The following is a 15,965-nucleotide window of genomic DNA, read 5'->3' as shown; positions in this document are numbered from 1 at the left end:
GCCAAATCCTGCCTGTTGCTTCCAGGTAGTGGGACCCTGGACAGGAGCTGTCTCCTCTCTGGGCCTCAGTCTGCTCAGCTAATAATGGGACACAACCAAAGCAACCATGGAGAAAAGGGGCAAAGGTGGAAGGCACACCCAGCCTGACTCCATCATTACTAAAGAGCTACAGTCTTCAGGACAGTGTGGAACCTGCCAAGGGGACACAGAGACCCTCACCATGGAGCAGAGTCCAGAAAAGACACATGTGTGGTCAGTTGCTTTTGACAAAGCTGCCACAGTAACTCACTAGGGAAAAGTAAGTCTTCCCCACAGATGTTTCTGCAACAACTGGATGGCTACATGGAAAAAAATGGGGACTTCCCCGGTCCTCCAGCAGCTACGGCTCTGCGCTCCCAATGCAGGGGGCCCAGGTTCGATCCCTGGTCACGGAACTAGATCCCACACGCCGCAACGAAGAGTTGTTTTTTTTTTTTCTTTGCGGTACGCGGGCCTCTCACTGCTGTGGTCTCTCCCATTGCGGAGCACGGGCTCCAGACGCACAGGCTCAGCGGCCATGACTCACGGGCCCAGCCGCTCCGCGGCATGTGGGATCTTCCCGGACCGGGGCACGAACCCACGTCCCCTGCATTAGCAGGCAGACTCTCAATCACTGTGCCACCAGGGAAGCCCGCAACTAAGAGTCTGTGTGCTGCAACTAAAGGTCCCACATGCGGCAACGAAGATCTCGTGTGCTGCAATTAAGACCCAGCACAGCCAAATTAATTAATTAATATTTTAAAAGAAGAAAAAAATGAACCTCAACCCCAACCTCACACCACATACAAAAATTAACTCAAAGTGCCTCATAGATCTCAATGCAAAAGCTAAAGCCATAGGACGTTTAAAAGAAAACCTAGAAAATCTCTACAAGCTGGGCTCAGCAAATATTGACAAAAAGCACATGGAATGGAAGAAAAAAAACTGACAAATTGGACTGCATCAAATTTTAAATCTCTGCTCTTTGAAGGACATCATTAAGAAAATGAAAAGTGAGCCACAGAGTGGGAACTACGTTCACAATATACCTATACGACAAAGGACTTGTCCCCAGAATACATGAAAAATGGGCACAGAACAAGGCTGCTGTGGGTAAACAGTGGACTAACCCCATTGCCAGCACACAATCAGTGCTCAGGAATGTCAGCGGTGGTGACTCTCACACCCAGGCCAGGAAGTCAACCCAGCCGGCCCACAGTCCCGCTGGCCAACCTTCAGGCCAGCTTCCCAGCCTGAAGTCAAGGAGACTGAGGAAAGAGGGGGTATCCTGCCTGAGATGCAGGTCTCCCGAGCCTGGCCAACCCATGGTCCCCGTCCCAGCACCTTCCATGGAGCCCCCTTCCTGTCTGAGGACAAGGTAGAAACCTAAGGGGGCTGAATGGTGGAGAGGAGAAGCAGGTCCAAGCCACCCCGATTTATGCCCTGAGAGTAATCCAGGTGGCCCAGCAACGGCCTGGAGCAGGCAGGGCAAAGATCTAGTTTCCAGGCCTGATGGCCACCTTCTGCTGGGTGGCTGTGGCCAGTTGCTTCTACTCCTGGACTGTAAGGGATGGGGGCAGGCCGAACACTTGTGTGGTCTATCTCAGAGACAGCAGCAGTGAGAGGAACTCAGGTTAATAAAGGTTAATAAAGGCCCAAACACTGGTTCTGGCTGTCCTGGTTGTGACAGTGGGCAACATTTTGGAAAGAAGCTTCAACAGCCCTGGGTTGTAGGGAAAAGGAGATGGGATGGAGCTCCTGGTATCAAACCCAACCCCTCCCCATAGCCCCCAAGGCCCTGCAGGGTCCAGCTCTGCTGACCACCCACCTTTATCAACTTTGAACAGACGAGGTTCCATGCTGCTCCAAGGCCTTTGCGCTGGCTATGTTGCTGCCCAGACATGGGGCTGTCCTCTTGCTGCACAGCCAGACCCCTGTGGTCACTGAGGGCTCAGCAGAGTCCCCAGTTAGGTCCCATCAAGGTCCCCAATTTCAGATGAGGCAACAGAGTCAAGAGAGGTGGGGTAAGGAGCATAGCTAGCTGTGAACCCCCCCAGAGTCTGACCAGGGACCCTGAGCATAACGCCCCGCTATTCCAGGTCTCAGTTTCCCCCTTGGTAAAGATGGTCTGCTGTGACCTGAGAGCAGACAACCCCCACTCTAGTCCTGGCTTGGCCATATCCACGGTCCTGTGTGACCCTGGACAAGGCACAGGCTGTCTCTGGCTCAGCCCCAAGCAATGGTGGAAGAAGGCTCCAGAGCCAGCAGGGTGCGGGGTGGGAGGCTTTATTTCACTGTGTGTGTGGTGGGGGGTGGGGGGTGGGGTACCTGGACAGAGGGCAGCAGGCGGGGCAGGAGGAGTTGGCGCTTGGACAGAAAATGGGTGGGGGAAGGGCTGCCCCCAGGCCTGTTGGGAAGGAGAAACTGAGGCTGGACCCTGTTGGGACCTAACCCAGGGGGTGGGGTCAGGGGTGGGAATTGGGTCTGGAGGAATGAGGGCCCCCTTGCTCCGGGCTGGACGTGGGGCCCGGGCCCTGCCTCACTTTCCTCCTATAGGGCTCAGTCCCTCCTGCTCGCTGGGCCACACGACCCCCAAACCTCACTGCCCCCGCCCCAGAGGAGGGGGCTAGGCCAGTTAGGGCAGTGGACAGGGAGCCTGGGGGAGTTAGGGAGCGCAGGGTGGGGTCCACGGTGAGTGGAGGGGATGGCGGCCACCTGGGTGGTCAGTTCCTGGCAGCGATGACCACAGAGAGCGCCACGCCCCCCAGGGCGACAGCAGTTGCCCCAAACAGCCACTTCCATGGGATGGACTGTGGATAAAAGAGAGGGAAGAGGAGGCTAGACAGCGGTCAACACGGATGTCTTGCACTTCAGCTAGCAACAGGCCCCAAAAAGGCCTCCCAGGAAACCACTGCCTGACAATGCCTTGCCTGCCTCTTGGAAAACTCCTACTCATGCATCAAAACTCAAGCCAAATGTCCCCTCCTCTGGTACACCTCCCCTTCCCCTCTGGATGAGCCCCACCCTGAGCCCTCCAGATTGTGTTTTATCTTCTGCTTTAGTCCTGGTCACACAGCACTGGGGCTTCTCTGTGTCCCCAGCATGGTCCACAACACCCCAGTTCATGAAGACATCAATGTTTGCAAAATGAAGAAACTCCCTCTGCATGGCGTACCCTGCCCATAGCCCCTGCCCCTACTCTGGGAGCCTCCCTGTGCCCGCCGGCCCCAGCTCACCCAGGCACCCTTGCCAGGACACTTGGCAGGCAGCCGGCTGGGGTTGCCCAGCATCTTCCGGTACAGGGCGGTCTCAGTGCTCCGCTGGGCCGCGTGCTTCTTCACCAGCTTTGAGAGCTCTGCATGGATCGTCTGTGAGAGGGGGGTGTCTGTGAGAGCAGGTGGCAGCAGAAGCCAACGATCACTGCTAGCAGTCTGCCTTTCTGGGGCCCTGGGGCCCTTCGGGGCTGGAACCACTGGGACATGGGAATTCTGTCAGCTATTCTCTGGGCATCAGCGAAGTGAGGGCTGCTATCTCCATCCCCCTAGGAAGCCAGAAGATAGAGTGGAGCAAGGGTGACCAGGAGAGAGGAAGGTTCTGGGAAGAAAGCTGAAGACACTGGCATTGGCCAGGCTGGCTAGTGCCCTTGGCCTCTGGGACCCCTGTTGGGGGTGAGTCCAGACTGCCTATGCAAGGGTCAATAAGGGTCTCAGCAGGTGGGCTGGGGCCCTTCAGCTACCTACCCCCTGCCACTTCCCAGGTAGAAACACCATAGGGAGAGCCACAGCAAGAAGGCTAAGGGGCAGACCACAGGAAAAACTTCCCAGACAGGCCGGCACAGCAAATCCCAGGGTGCCCCCATTCTGCTCACCTTGTTGGAAGGTTCCAGCTTCAGGGCTGCTCTCAAGATGGGGATGGCCTCACTGTACTCGCCTTGCTGGGCCAACACCTGTGGGAGGAAGTGGGGAGTATATCATTCTGGACCCACGGTGGGCCACGTTCTCCTTCAAGAGACCCAGCCATGCCAGGCTCCTGGCCACCTGACTAGTCCCAAATGTATCTCTAGCAAGTGCCCCGGGGGTCCAGTCACCCGTACACTGCTCCCCTGAGCCCTTAGACTACATGAGCAGACCACCAGGCTTGGTGTCACTCCCCTAACCTGCTCCTTCTCCTGGGTGTCTGGCTCATCCTGTGCAGGAGACCCAGGTGCTGGTCTTTCCTCCTCCTTCACCACCTCGGCTGGCTCGAGAAGCCAAATGGATGCTGCCAAAGCTCTGGCCACATCGAATGATTCAGAGCCAGGCATGTGACTCAAGCCAGCCAGTGAGATCCAGCCTGAACTCTGCTGGTACCACTGAGAGGCCAGTTGCTAAGTGGAAGGGATGGAAGCCTGGAGCTTTTGGCAGAGCAGGAGGGAGCATCTTGGTCACCCTGAGAGAGGAGGCTGCCTGAGAGAGAAATGCGGCAGACAGACACAGCATCTGCACAACATTTCTAAACACCTGGATCCAGCTGTGCCTGAAGCCAGTTACCCCTGACTTGGCAGTTCCACAAGTCGTTAATTCCTTTGGCTGAATCTATTTGAGTAGTTTTCCATCACCTTCAACCAGCAGACCCAAACATGTATAAGGCTACATGAGCAGACGGTCTCACTCCCCACAGGAAGATTCTAAACCCTTGAAAAACAGGGACAACATCTTTTCTCTCCTCTCCGTTTCTATGCAGAACTCTACACACAAAAAGTACTTAAAAATGCTGGCTGGCCTGCTCAGGCCTCTCATTAACACACTAAGTGACCCTGCGTTTGCTTGCACTTCCGTTTCCTTGGTTTACTGCTAAAAAATGCTGAAAGCACCCCCTATCCCAACAGAGTGAAGATGAACAGAGATGGGGACAAAAGCAATTAAAGTCAAATCCATTCAGGCCAAATTCACTCCTACATTCCACCAGCACTTACTCAGCACCTACTGTATGCCTGGCTCTGTTTGAAGGGCTAGAGATTTAGCAGTGAATGAGACATACAAAATCCCCACCTTCTGGTAAGGGAGATGGACGAGAGGCATGACACCTGGCCACGCTGACAGTGACACAGGAAACATGAAGGCAGGGCAGAGGGTCAGGGTGGGTGTTGTAGGGAGGACTTCCTGAGGAGGTGACATCAGAGCAAAGACTTGAAGGAGGTGAGAGAAGGACCCATAGGTGTATTTGGGGTATGAATATCTCAAGCAGAGAACATAGCCTGTGCAAAGGCACGGGGGTAGGAGCAGACCTGGCCCAGGCAACAAGTAGTGGAGAAGCTGAGCAGCGTGCAAAAAAGCAACAGTACACTGGAAGATGATGGCAGGAGATGAAGACCAGATAGCTCAAAGCCTTAAAGGCTGAAATAAGAACCCGGCTTTTACTCTGAGGGAGATGGGAGTCACCAAGGGTTATATGCAAGGAACAGTTACCAATGGGCCAAAGGGCAGTGTCGGGGAGTAGAGGGAACCTAAGACCCAGGGTTCAAATCTGACCTCAGTCAGGGGACTTCCCTAGTGGTCCAGTGGTTAAGACTCCACGCTTCCAATGCAGGGGGAACGGGTTTGATCCCTGGTTGGGGAAGTAAGATCCCACATGCCGTGTAGTGCAGCCCACAAAAAAAAAAAAAAAAAAAAAATCTGGCCTCAGTCAATGAATTGCTGTGACCCAGGCCACACCCCTGCACCTGTCTGAGCCTCAGTTTCCCCATTTATACCCCAGAGAGCTTGGCTGACTGATACCTGTGCCTATCTCAAATCTAGGGTTTGGGACCAGCGCCACTGCTCTGAGGTCAGGGAGCCAGCCTGCCCGCCTGCTGCCTGTGAGCTGCAGCTCACCTTGCCCTTGCGGAAGAGCGCCTTGATGTTGTCGGGCTGGTGCTCAAGCACAAGGCTGCAGGAGCGCAGCGCTGCACGGTAGTGGTCCAGCTTCAGCTGTGAGGCTGCCAGGTTGTTCAGACACTTCACCTTCAGCTGCAGGAGCTGCTCCTCCTCCTCGAATGTCATGTCCACTGTTGGGGGACAGCACTCAACTACAGCCACTGTTACCACACCGCCAGCCGCCCACAACCATCTGCAGAGGGATTATATGACCCAGGCCTAGGCCCACCCCGCTGCAGCTGGTACTGGAGGAGACTGGTGGGGGGGGGAAGGGTCTCTGAGCGTCCCAGTCACAGGAAATGGGGGGTTTTCAAGATGCCAGTGCTGGGGCCTCTACCACCTACTCCCTGGGGGACCTCAGGCCTCTCTGGCCTCAGTTTCCCCATCTCTAACATGGGCCAAGACCAGTGCCGTCCTCAGGGCACTCCCAAGGAGTCGACAAGAATGGAGCCTAAGTGAACGAGGGCCTGATCATGGATTGACGATATCTGCAGTCACCCACGTTCCAACACCTACCTGCCCTCCGTAACAGTCCACGGACCTGGGATATAAGTCTAGAAACAGCTAAAGACTAGGCATAAACATCTATCCATATTCTAGAATTTTCTAGAACATTTTGAACCTGGGGCCCTCTGTGGCTTGAAGTTTCTAGCACTAGTGGGGATGGCTTTGCAGAGGAGGTGCTGGGATTCGACCTGGCGGTCACCTTTGGCACTAGAAGTGATGGCCTTGATGGCGAGGTCGTAGGAGTTGGCGGCCAGCACGAAGTCGGCCCGCTGGTAGTGAGCATTGCCACACTCCCGCTTCCGGTTGGCCAGGGCCACGCGTTCCTGCCCCGTGAGCATCTCCAGGTCAGGCCCATCCACGGCAGTCTTCAGGGTCACCTCCAGGCACAGGGCCGCGTGTGGGGGGATGTATGGGCTCCTGCTGGGGGATGGGGTGGGGACAGCACTCAGACCCAGCGGCCACCATGACTGAACCCCAGACACACTAGGTTCAGTGGGAACAGGCGGGAAAGGGCCGTCACCCCCTCCTCAGTAAAACACAAGGGAAGTTAACTCTTGCTACTCTTGAGCTCCGTGACTTGGTGCGTGAGTTCCCCTCCCGGAGCCTGTTTCCTTTCCTATAAAATGTGCACCTAGATGGGGTGAGATGGGGGAGCAACCCGTCCCACCCACTTCCTCAACCCTCACAGGGACCCCTGCAGGCAGCAGGTACTCACCTGCCCTGGGGGCCGTAGCAGTACTTGGAATCAGCAGTGACCATAGCCGTCTCTCCCACGTCCATGAGCGGGACACTGAGATCCAGGGCCTGGGGTCGGGGAGGGGAGCGGCATGAGTTGAGTGGGTCCAGGTGCAGCACAGCAGTGCCCACCCACCCGGCCACCACCACCACCACCACCACCTCCCCTGCATCTCACCCCAGCCCCTCCCCACCCAGAACTGCCCAGGCCCTGCACCGTTCCCACCTGGATGACATCACAGTCACCCAGAGTGAACACCAGCTCCGGCTCCTCCTGTACCCGTGTGCCATTCTCCAGCGAAGTCTGCAGCTGCACGGTGACCACCTGGCCCTTGGCCGGGCGGCTTGAGCCTGGTGGGCCTGGAACCAGCATCTTCTTTCTCAACAGCCCATTCCCTGCCATGGAGCAGGGACAAGCAGCCTGTCACTGAGCAGCTCAGATGGGCAGCTGCCCCCTGGGCACTCCCCCCTCCCCAGCCCTGCCTATCCTGGGGGTGGCGCAGCACCAGGGCACAAGCTGAGTTTTCAGTGGCCACTCTTGCCACTACTGGGCAGGTGGCCCCATGCCTCTGGGCCTCGGTGTCCTCGGCTTGGACACTGGGCATGAAAGGATTGATTTGGGGACTGACGATACTGGCTCCAAGGATGGGCTCAGTGAACGCTGGCTGGTCTGTTATCTTAAGAAAACCAAGGTAGTTCCCCGGTGGCCTAATGGTTAGCATTCCGGGTCGGGGCTTTCACTACTGGGGCCCGGGTTCAATCCATGGTCAGGTAACTGAGATCCTGCAAGCCAGGCGGCGTGGCCAAAAGAAGAAAAAAAAAAGAAAGTCAAGGCTCAGTGAGGGCAAAGGGCTGAGAAAAGCCATCCTGCCGACCACAATCAGGGCAGCAGGGATACCCAGTAATGAGACTCTGGAGCTACCCTCTCCTCCCTCCTCCGGTTCCAATCTCAGCCCTGTGACATGTGGACCTCAATTTACCCAGCCATGAAATGGGGTGATCAGGGGGTATCCTGGTGACACCTCGTGAGTAGTTTGCTTGGCTAGCAGAGCACCTGTGATGCCAGGACTGTGTCCCGACCAAAGCACCACATCACAGAAGGACCTATAAGCAAAAGTAGCCCCCAACGCCCCCCTCCAGCTGCCAAAGAGACCACTATGTTCCCCTCCATACCCTAAACGATCTTAGGAATGGCCAAATGGCCACAGCCAACACCTACTGAGTACCAGGCATGAGGCCCCGTGCTCTCATGAATCCACTCAAGGAGCCCCCGCAATGATGACATCCACTGTCATGCCATGACAACTGCTGGGGCAATAGAGGGCTTACACCTATGGGGCATGTCAGACGGACATCATTTGCAGTCACCCATGTTCCAACAAGTACCTGTATTCCGCAATATTCCACTGGTCTAGGAAATACTACCATGAGTCTGAGTAGACCCTAGTCTAAAGGTTAGGGGCAGAGAGATCTATTAATACTATGGAATATTCTAGAGTGTTCCAAATTTCTGCAGTGCTCCCCAATTTATACATGCCCCTGCATCCAGTTTGAGAACCAATGATCTAGTGGATGCCAAGAGACCCCTGTGTCTTGAGGCTTCTGGGCACTAATAGTGGATATGCTGGTAGGACCTCAACCAGGCACTGCCTCTCACCCAGGTAAACCCAGGGATGTAGAATCACATCCCCTCTCAAGGCCTCAGTTTCCTTGTCTAGAAGCCTGAATTCTGACTTCAGAAAGCAGCTGGCTCGAATATAAACAAACAGAGCCATCCTCATGCTCAGGCAGGGAGCAGGGCAGCTCTTAGTATCATTAGAGAAGAGCTTCCCAAACTTTAATACAGCCAAGGAGGCTGTGCAACCTTGGACAAGTGTCTTCACCTCTCTGAGCCTGTTTCCCTATCTGTAAAACGGGGATATGGTAGGACTTACATCGTGGGGTTGTTGTGAGGATAAAATAAGATGATGCACAGGCCTGGCACAGAACCAATGCTCAGTAAATATCACCTGGTGTTATTTTTAGGCGCAGTAAGGTTTATATCTGTAGTGGAGGTGAAATCAGTACCAATTCGATTTTACCAGTACCAGTATTATTTGATACTACTGTATCATTAGCACTAATGATGGTAGTAATAATGTTTTACTATTATTTGTGTGGTCATTAGCATTATTTAGTGTATTATGTATTAGATATCAGAACTAGTAGCGCTGTGTTTACCTTCTAGAGTTGTTGTGATGGGGTACATGGGGGTGGCACATGTGTGGGTTCTCCTACTTTCTTTCTTGCAGGACTTTTCTGAACAATTAGCATACTAATGAATACTATGAACCAGACACAGGGATGAACAAAATGGAATGTTCCACAGATCTATTTGACCTCAGGACACATTGTTCTGGGGACAGGCACTTGCCAGACAAATGCCAAGAAAAGTGGGGATTGGGAGCTGCCAGTGCCTGCTGTGCTGGCTGTGCAGCTCTGGGCAAGTGATTCAGCCTCTCTGAGCCCTGTTAACAGCTCTGCGAAAGCAAGTCATGGGGTGGGGAGGCAAGAAAAGGGCATAAACATGAAGTGTCTCGAGCAACTGCCTGTGGCTGGCGATCAACGTAGTTACCACATGTTTTACTTCCAACCTCCTTCACAACAGAGATGGGGAAATGAGGCTCAGGGGGAGAGGGCCTAGGCCAAGGTCACTCCTGAACCTGAGCTGTCCAGGCCCTGTCGGTCAACCCGAGCCACCCCTGCTCCTTACCCAGGATGTCCAGCCACTCGTCCAGGGCCGGGGCGGGCTCAGGCTCTGGCTCCATGGCGGCCAGGAACTCTCGGGCCAGGGCCCCGGGCTGCTCGGCCTCCTCCTGTGAGGGCTGCCCTACATCCTCAAGTGGCGGCAGCTCACTCAGATCCTCCTCCTCCTCCTCCTCCTCCTCCTCCTCGCCCTCTGCGTCTTCCACCCCGTCCAGCACTTCGAAGTCCTCAAGTGGTGGGACCCCAGCAGGTGGCGGGGCAGTGGGCTCAGGGTCCACAGCAGAGGGCTCAGCACAGGATGCCATGCTGCTGGGGGGATGGGAATTGGCCCTGGTGGGGAGAATGGATGGGGGTAAGAATCCCACCAAGCCCCTCAAATCTCCTCTGCCTCCATTCTCCACACCGCCGATCACTTGCTGTGTGACTCAGGGGCTCCAGGCCTTAGTTTCCTCATCTACAGGGTGGGTAGAGTAACAACCCTGGTTTGTCCAAAGGACTTAACAACCCACTCATCAAGCCCTGGCATCAGGTTCAAACAGTGTTAGCTATTATTAACTATTATTTAATCTTTATAAACACCCCGGGGAAGTAGGGAACATTCCCCCTGCAGAAAAGGAAATTGAGGCCCAGAGTGGCAAAGCCATTTGCCCAAGGTCACAGAGCAAGCCAACCACAGGAGGCAGGATTTGAACCTAAGGCTTTATCTGCTTAAATGTCCAGAGCTGGTGCTGGGATTTTTTTCAGGGGGACAACCCCTGAGATCTTGGGGAGACTATTTTTTAGAGCCCAAGGGAAAAATAACTGAATCTTTACCAGAGCTCCCCACCTCCAGCTGTCCCTTCTCCTAAGGGGAGCCACCCAGAAACCCCAAGGCTTTCCTTCCATACACTGAACCTAATACCACCGCCCCCAACACCAGGGACCTTGACCCAAGCCATTCCTTGGGAGCCTTTTCTCCTCTCCTCAGGCCTTCTTACCACCTTCTCAAAGTAGCCTCCTTTGAGGAGGAGTGGTCGAGACCCCCACGGCTTCTTCCTTGGACCATCAAGAACTGTCCGCCTCCCCCAGGCCCCAAGCTCTGGCGGTGGTAGAGCCGTCATTCTAACCCACAGCATCCCCTCCCTAACCCTCACCTGCCTGCTCCTTCCGGGCTCGGGTCCCATTTTCTGAGACCCTCCCAGCCCCCACCCTCACAATCTCCTGCGCTCGCATAAATAGCCCTCCCCCCACCCCAAGCACTGACCCCAGCCCGGGCCAGCTTCCCCCACAGCTGGCCCGTCGCCCCTCAACACCTTGATATCCCCAGACGCCCCCCCTCCCCATCCCATAACACCCTACGCTCTCCAGACGCCCCCTGCACCGGCCTGGCCTACCGTCAACCTCCCACCCAAGTTCCCAACGCCCCACGCCTGTTTGACGCCACCAGTCTGGGGCTCCCGACCCCCCGCAACCCTCGGGCGCCCCCGGCCCTGCAAGTCTCCGCCGGCAGCGCCCCCAGCCGCTGCCCTTGACCTTCCGTGGCCCCCACCCCCAGCTGCCCTCACCAGGCCGCGCCCTCTCCGGCACTCAGAACCCCCGCGCCCCCCGGCTCGCCTCCCCCGCGGCCCTTCATTCCGCCTAGCAGCCGCAGCCCCCGCCGCGCCGGCCCCCGGACTAGCCCAGGTCCGGGCAGCGCTCCGGGCCAGCGCTACCCCGCCGGCGCCCCGGGACACGTGCCTCCGGCTCCGGGACCCCAGCCTGGGGTCCTGCGCCCCCCTCCCCGCCCCCAGCCGCGGCCGCCGCGCCTCGGGAACCAGGCTCTGGCGCCCAGCACCGCCCTCACCGCGCCCATTGGACGCCGCCGCGGTGACTGCAGCGTCCATTGGTGCGCGAGCACATCCGTCTCAGGCACAGGCACCGCCCCCTTCCTGCTTGCATCCGTGGGGCGTTCTTAAAGGGGCAGAGGCCGTCGCGCCAACCCCGGACGGAGGCGAGGGCGGAGGCGGAGGCGGAGGCGGAGGCGGGGCGGGGGGCTGAAGATCCGAGTCAGTTCTCGGGTCAGTGCCGCGCATCTTGGCAAGACATACAACCCCTGTTTGAGCTTCATTCTGCTCATCTGTGAAATGGGGATAAACACCTCTATGCGCGCACTCTCACCTTGGGGGCTGTTGGGAGGACAACACTAAATGGTATTTCCTTAAGGAGCTCAGGCTTGCAGGTCAGGGCAGCCAGACTGCCGGATAACCCACTCTGAACCGCTAGTTACTTCTGTAGACCCGAGACCCCGAGGGGGAGCGACGTGCCCAAGAGCACACAGAACCTCCGCCCCGCTACACCGCCCCTGCACCTGGTCTGTCTAATCCCGGGAGGGTGGCCTGGTGCATACAGGAGGAACTCAATAACGGCTAGGTTAACTGCTGAGAGAGCAGGGCCACTGGGAGGAGTCCCTCCTCCCTGCACCTTCTGCTAGAGCATGATAAGGTGCCCACGGCCCCAGGAGAAGGTGGCAGCATTGATTAGGAGGGTTTTTATGGCTCATGTTTTGAAAGAGGGGGCACTTACTCCTTTTTACTCTGTTTTATTTTCTTCCCAGCAGTTACCCCCTTCCAGAATGATCTTGTTCATTCTTTTGCTTCCCCCCTTCCCCCCATTTTGCTCCAGCCTGGAAAGAATTTTGTCTGTTTTGTCCTCACCACCTCCTTGAATGATGCTTAAGGCCCTATGGGAGTTCAATAGATGAATGAATAATTGAATGAATTAATGAATAAATGAGCAGGACACTGGCTTTTGGAGGTAGCTAACACTGGAGAAGGTAGCTGGCTTTTGGCAGTAACTTGTCAGATAGGTGCTCTGAGGTCACCTCCTACTGGAAGCCATCCCTGACCTCCCCATGGCAAGGCCAGGTGTCCTGATTGGCCGCAGTCTTGGTAAAATGAACCTCCACTTCATAACTGATTCACTTGTGTCTGTGCCATCAGTTGACTTTTGCCTCACCCGGTAGACTGGAAGACCCCCAAAATCTGAGAAAGGTACATTGTTTCTTATTGTTTTAGTCCTGAGGCCTACATACTGCATGGCACAAAACAGGGGGAGGTATTCAGGGAAATCATTGTGGAAAGAAGGAAGGAAGGAAGGAAGGCGGGGAGGAAGGAAGGCTGCCCAGTCAGAAGAGGTGGGGTTGGGGGGGGGGGGGGGGGACTTCCCTGGTGGCGCAGTGGTTAAGAATCTGCCTGCCAATGCAGGGAACACAGGTTCGATCCCTGGTCCGGGAAGATCACACCTGCTGGGGAGCAACTAAGCCTGTGTGCCACAAATACTGAGCCTACGCTCTAGAGCCCGTGAGCCACAACTACTGACCCCGCGTGCTGCAACTACTGAAGCCTGTGCACCTAGAGCCCATGTTCCGCAACAAGAAAAGCCACAGCAATAGGAAGCCAATGCACCGCAACGAAGAGTAGCCCCCGCTCACTGCAACTAGAGAAAGCCTGCGCACAGCAATGAAGACCCAACACAGCCAAAAATCAATCAATCAATAAAATTAAAAAAAAAAAGAATCCACCTGCCAATGCAGGGAACATGGGTTCGAGCCCTGGTCTGGGAAGATCCCACATTCCACGGAGCAACTAAGCCCTGCACCACTACTACTGAGCCTGCGCTCTACAGCCCGTGAGCCACAACTACTGAGCCCATGTGCCACAACTACTGAAGCCCGCACGCCTAGAGCCCGTGGTCAGCAACAAGAGAAACCACCGCAATCAGAAGCCCGCGCCCTGCAACGAAGAGTAGCCCTGGCTCGCCGCAACTAGAGAAAGCCCGCGCACAGCAGCAAAGACCCAACACAGCCAAGAAAATAAATAAATAAAATTTAAACAAAATAAAAAAGGAAAACATTTTGGACCAGCCAAGTCCCTTTTGGCTTCAATGTGCAGCCCCCACCCCTTCCAGGACCCTCGTAATTGTTCCCTGGCTTCCAATAGAGCCCAAGAGACCCGTTGAAAAGCTTGGTTTCTCTAGTCTGGGCCTCTTCTGCTACAGCTTGGCAAAGCCATGCAGACAGAGCCACAGTTCTACTTTACCCAGCAGCCGCCACCCAGGCTCTTCTCAGCACTGGCTGCTGTCTGGCTCATGGAGCTCCACAATTCTTGAAAGATCAAATCCACACTATGTGCTTTCCCACCATCCTGTCTTTGCTCCTGTGATCCCCTCAGTCCTGAATGATTGTCAGCACCTGCAAAACTCCTAATCCTACCTCAAAACTCCATCCAGATGTACCTGCTTCCTGGCCTTCAGAAGTCCTCAAACCCCACTCTGTAGGTTCCTCCAGCCTTGAGTCTCTCCTCCCTCTAACCCAACATTGTTCCCTTCAGGGCTGGGATTGTCTGTGTCAGACTCTCCTTCATCCTCCAAGGCTAGGCAGGGACTGAGTATTTTCTGGATTCTCAGAATATGGGCCAAACCCAGAAGGGGTGACTAGAGGGTTTACTGAACAATTTTTAAAACTGTTGGTTGAACTATAAGAATGTATAAGATTCCTGATCATCATTTACTTTTCAATGAATGAAGGCAGGAGAGTGTGAGAGTAATAATAGAGTTTACCCTCAGTTTACCAAGGGCTTACAATGAGCCAAACTCTGTTGTAAGGCAGCGGTCCCGAAACTTTTTGGCACCAGGGACTGGTTTCGTGGAAGACAATTTTTCCACGGATGGGGGTGGGGTGGGGCAATGGTTCAGGCCGTAATGCCAGCAATGGTTCAGGTGCTAATGTGAGTGATGGGGAGTGATGGCGAGTGGCAGATGAAGCTTTGCTTGGTCACCCGCCGCCCACCTCCGGCTGTTCAGCCTGTTTCCTAATAGGCCGAGGACAAGTACTGGTCCACAGCCCAGGGTTGGGGACCCCTCTTGTAAGGAATTAACCTGCATGATTTCTTAAGGTTAAGCCACTTGCTCAAGGCTACCCAGCTAGGATGAGACAGCTGGAATTAGAACTCAGATATGCCAATTCCAGGGCTCTCAAAGAGTCTTCCATGTGCCCAAGGGTATGTGTGTATCTCTCAAGCTCTTAGCAACCTTAAGAGGCAGATGCTAGGTTCACCCAGACTCACAGTTAACAAACTGAGACACAGAAAAATCAGACATATAATATATAACATACATTTCATAAGACCCCAGAAACTAATAATTGCTAACACTTACCAAGCAATTACTATTTGCCCCATTTTGTTCATGCATTTAACTTGGGTTATCTCACTTAACGCATCCTCATCTCAGTATGAACTCATGGTTTTCAGTAGAGACACAAGGGAACAGATATAGAACTAAAAATAGATGTGTATATGCATGGGTTAGTAGACATACATGTATTTCCTAGCTCTGACTGCTGAGAGGGTCTCTAAGCAATAATACCTGGGTAGCAGTGAGCACACCCAGCACCCAGATCTTGGTCTCTAAATACCATTCTCCAAGAAGCAGAACCAGGCTCCTTGGAGAAATGGCTGATTCCAGGGATATTCCAAAGCAAGCACAGAACATCTTGTGATGCCAAAAGTAAGGACGTACTCACAGAAACATGGAGACATATTAAAAGGACATAGGAGCTAAATTAAAGGGGCAGTAAAATAAATAATATAGAAATTAATTATAAGGCACAGAATAAAATAAATACTCATGACTCCATAGTGATATAAATACTTGAGAAGAATGGACAGCTCTTGTTTACAACAGAATTCCAATTAATAATTAAATTAAAAATCACCATTATGCAAACACATAGTAAGTAATCATTATTGCTGCCAAGAGCCATGAATGGATGCTAAAACTAAAGGGTGAAAAATATGTAAACAACAACAAAAAAAGCCCAAGACCAAAACACCAATGGTATTTACATGGTCTCTTAAGTATCCCCCCATAGGATACTTATTAATTGCAAAGGAAAATAGTAACTTGACAGTTGAGAAGCTGGTAGACACTGCCTTAAGCAAGTAATCAAAGTTAACGTCACCAACAATGAGACATATCAACATCCCAGTGTCTCCTGATATGATGCATTGAGAAGGAAACATCACTTTTGTGGGATTCTTTCCCAAGCTG

At 54.2% G+C, this 15,965-nt stretch overlaps 1 protein-coding gene across 4 annotated transcripts; it reads right to left on the bottom strand.

Moving 5' to 3' along the window:
* Positions 1 to 2,284: 2,284 nt before the first annotated feature.
* Positions 2,285 to 11,720, bottom strand: FKBP8 (FKBP prolyl isomerase 8). 4 transcript variants are annotated; one of them, XM_029218349.1, is made up of 9 exons: positions 11,616 to 11,696; positions 9,907 to 10,229; positions 7,381 to 7,550; positions 7,135 to 7,223; positions 6,619 to 6,839; positions 5,871 to 6,043; positions 3,887 to 3,964; positions 3,255 to 3,386; positions 2,285 to 2,828 (listed from the first exon to the last, which is right to left on the bottom strand). In XM_029218349.1, the coding sequence occupies exons 2-9, from the start codon at positions 10,202 to 10,204 to the stop codon at positions 2,742 to 2,744; spliced, it is 1,248 nt and encodes a 415-aa protein (XP_029074182.1). In that variant the 5' UTR covers positions 10,205 to 10,229; positions 11,616 to 11,696; the 3' UTR covers positions 2,285 to 2,741. The 4 variants fall into 4 exon arrangements, with proteins under 4 accessions (XP_029074182.1, XP_029074179.1, XP_029074181.1 ...); XM_029218346.1 differs by lacking the exon at positions 11,616 to 11,696 and adding an exon at positions 10,877 to 11,079; XM_029218348.1 differs by having other exon boundaries at positions 2,293 to 2,828; positions 6,619 to 6,836; positions 11,616 to 11,720.
* Positions 11,721 to 15,965: the final 4,245 nt, after the last annotated feature.

This window comes from Monodon monoceros, unplaced genomic scaffold (assembly GCF_005190385.1).
Source record: "Monodon monoceros isolate NGI ecotype Baffin Bay Population unplaced genomic scaffold, NGI_Narwhal_1 Super_Scaffold_12, whole genome shotgun sequence".
In the NCBI taxonomy this organism is placed as follows: domain Eukaryota; kingdom Metazoa; phylum Chordata; class Mammalia; order Artiodactyla; family Monodontidae; genus Monodon; species Monodon monoceros.
Note: the sequence above shows the minus strand (reverse complement) of the source record. Positions and strands in the feature narration are given on the sequence as shown.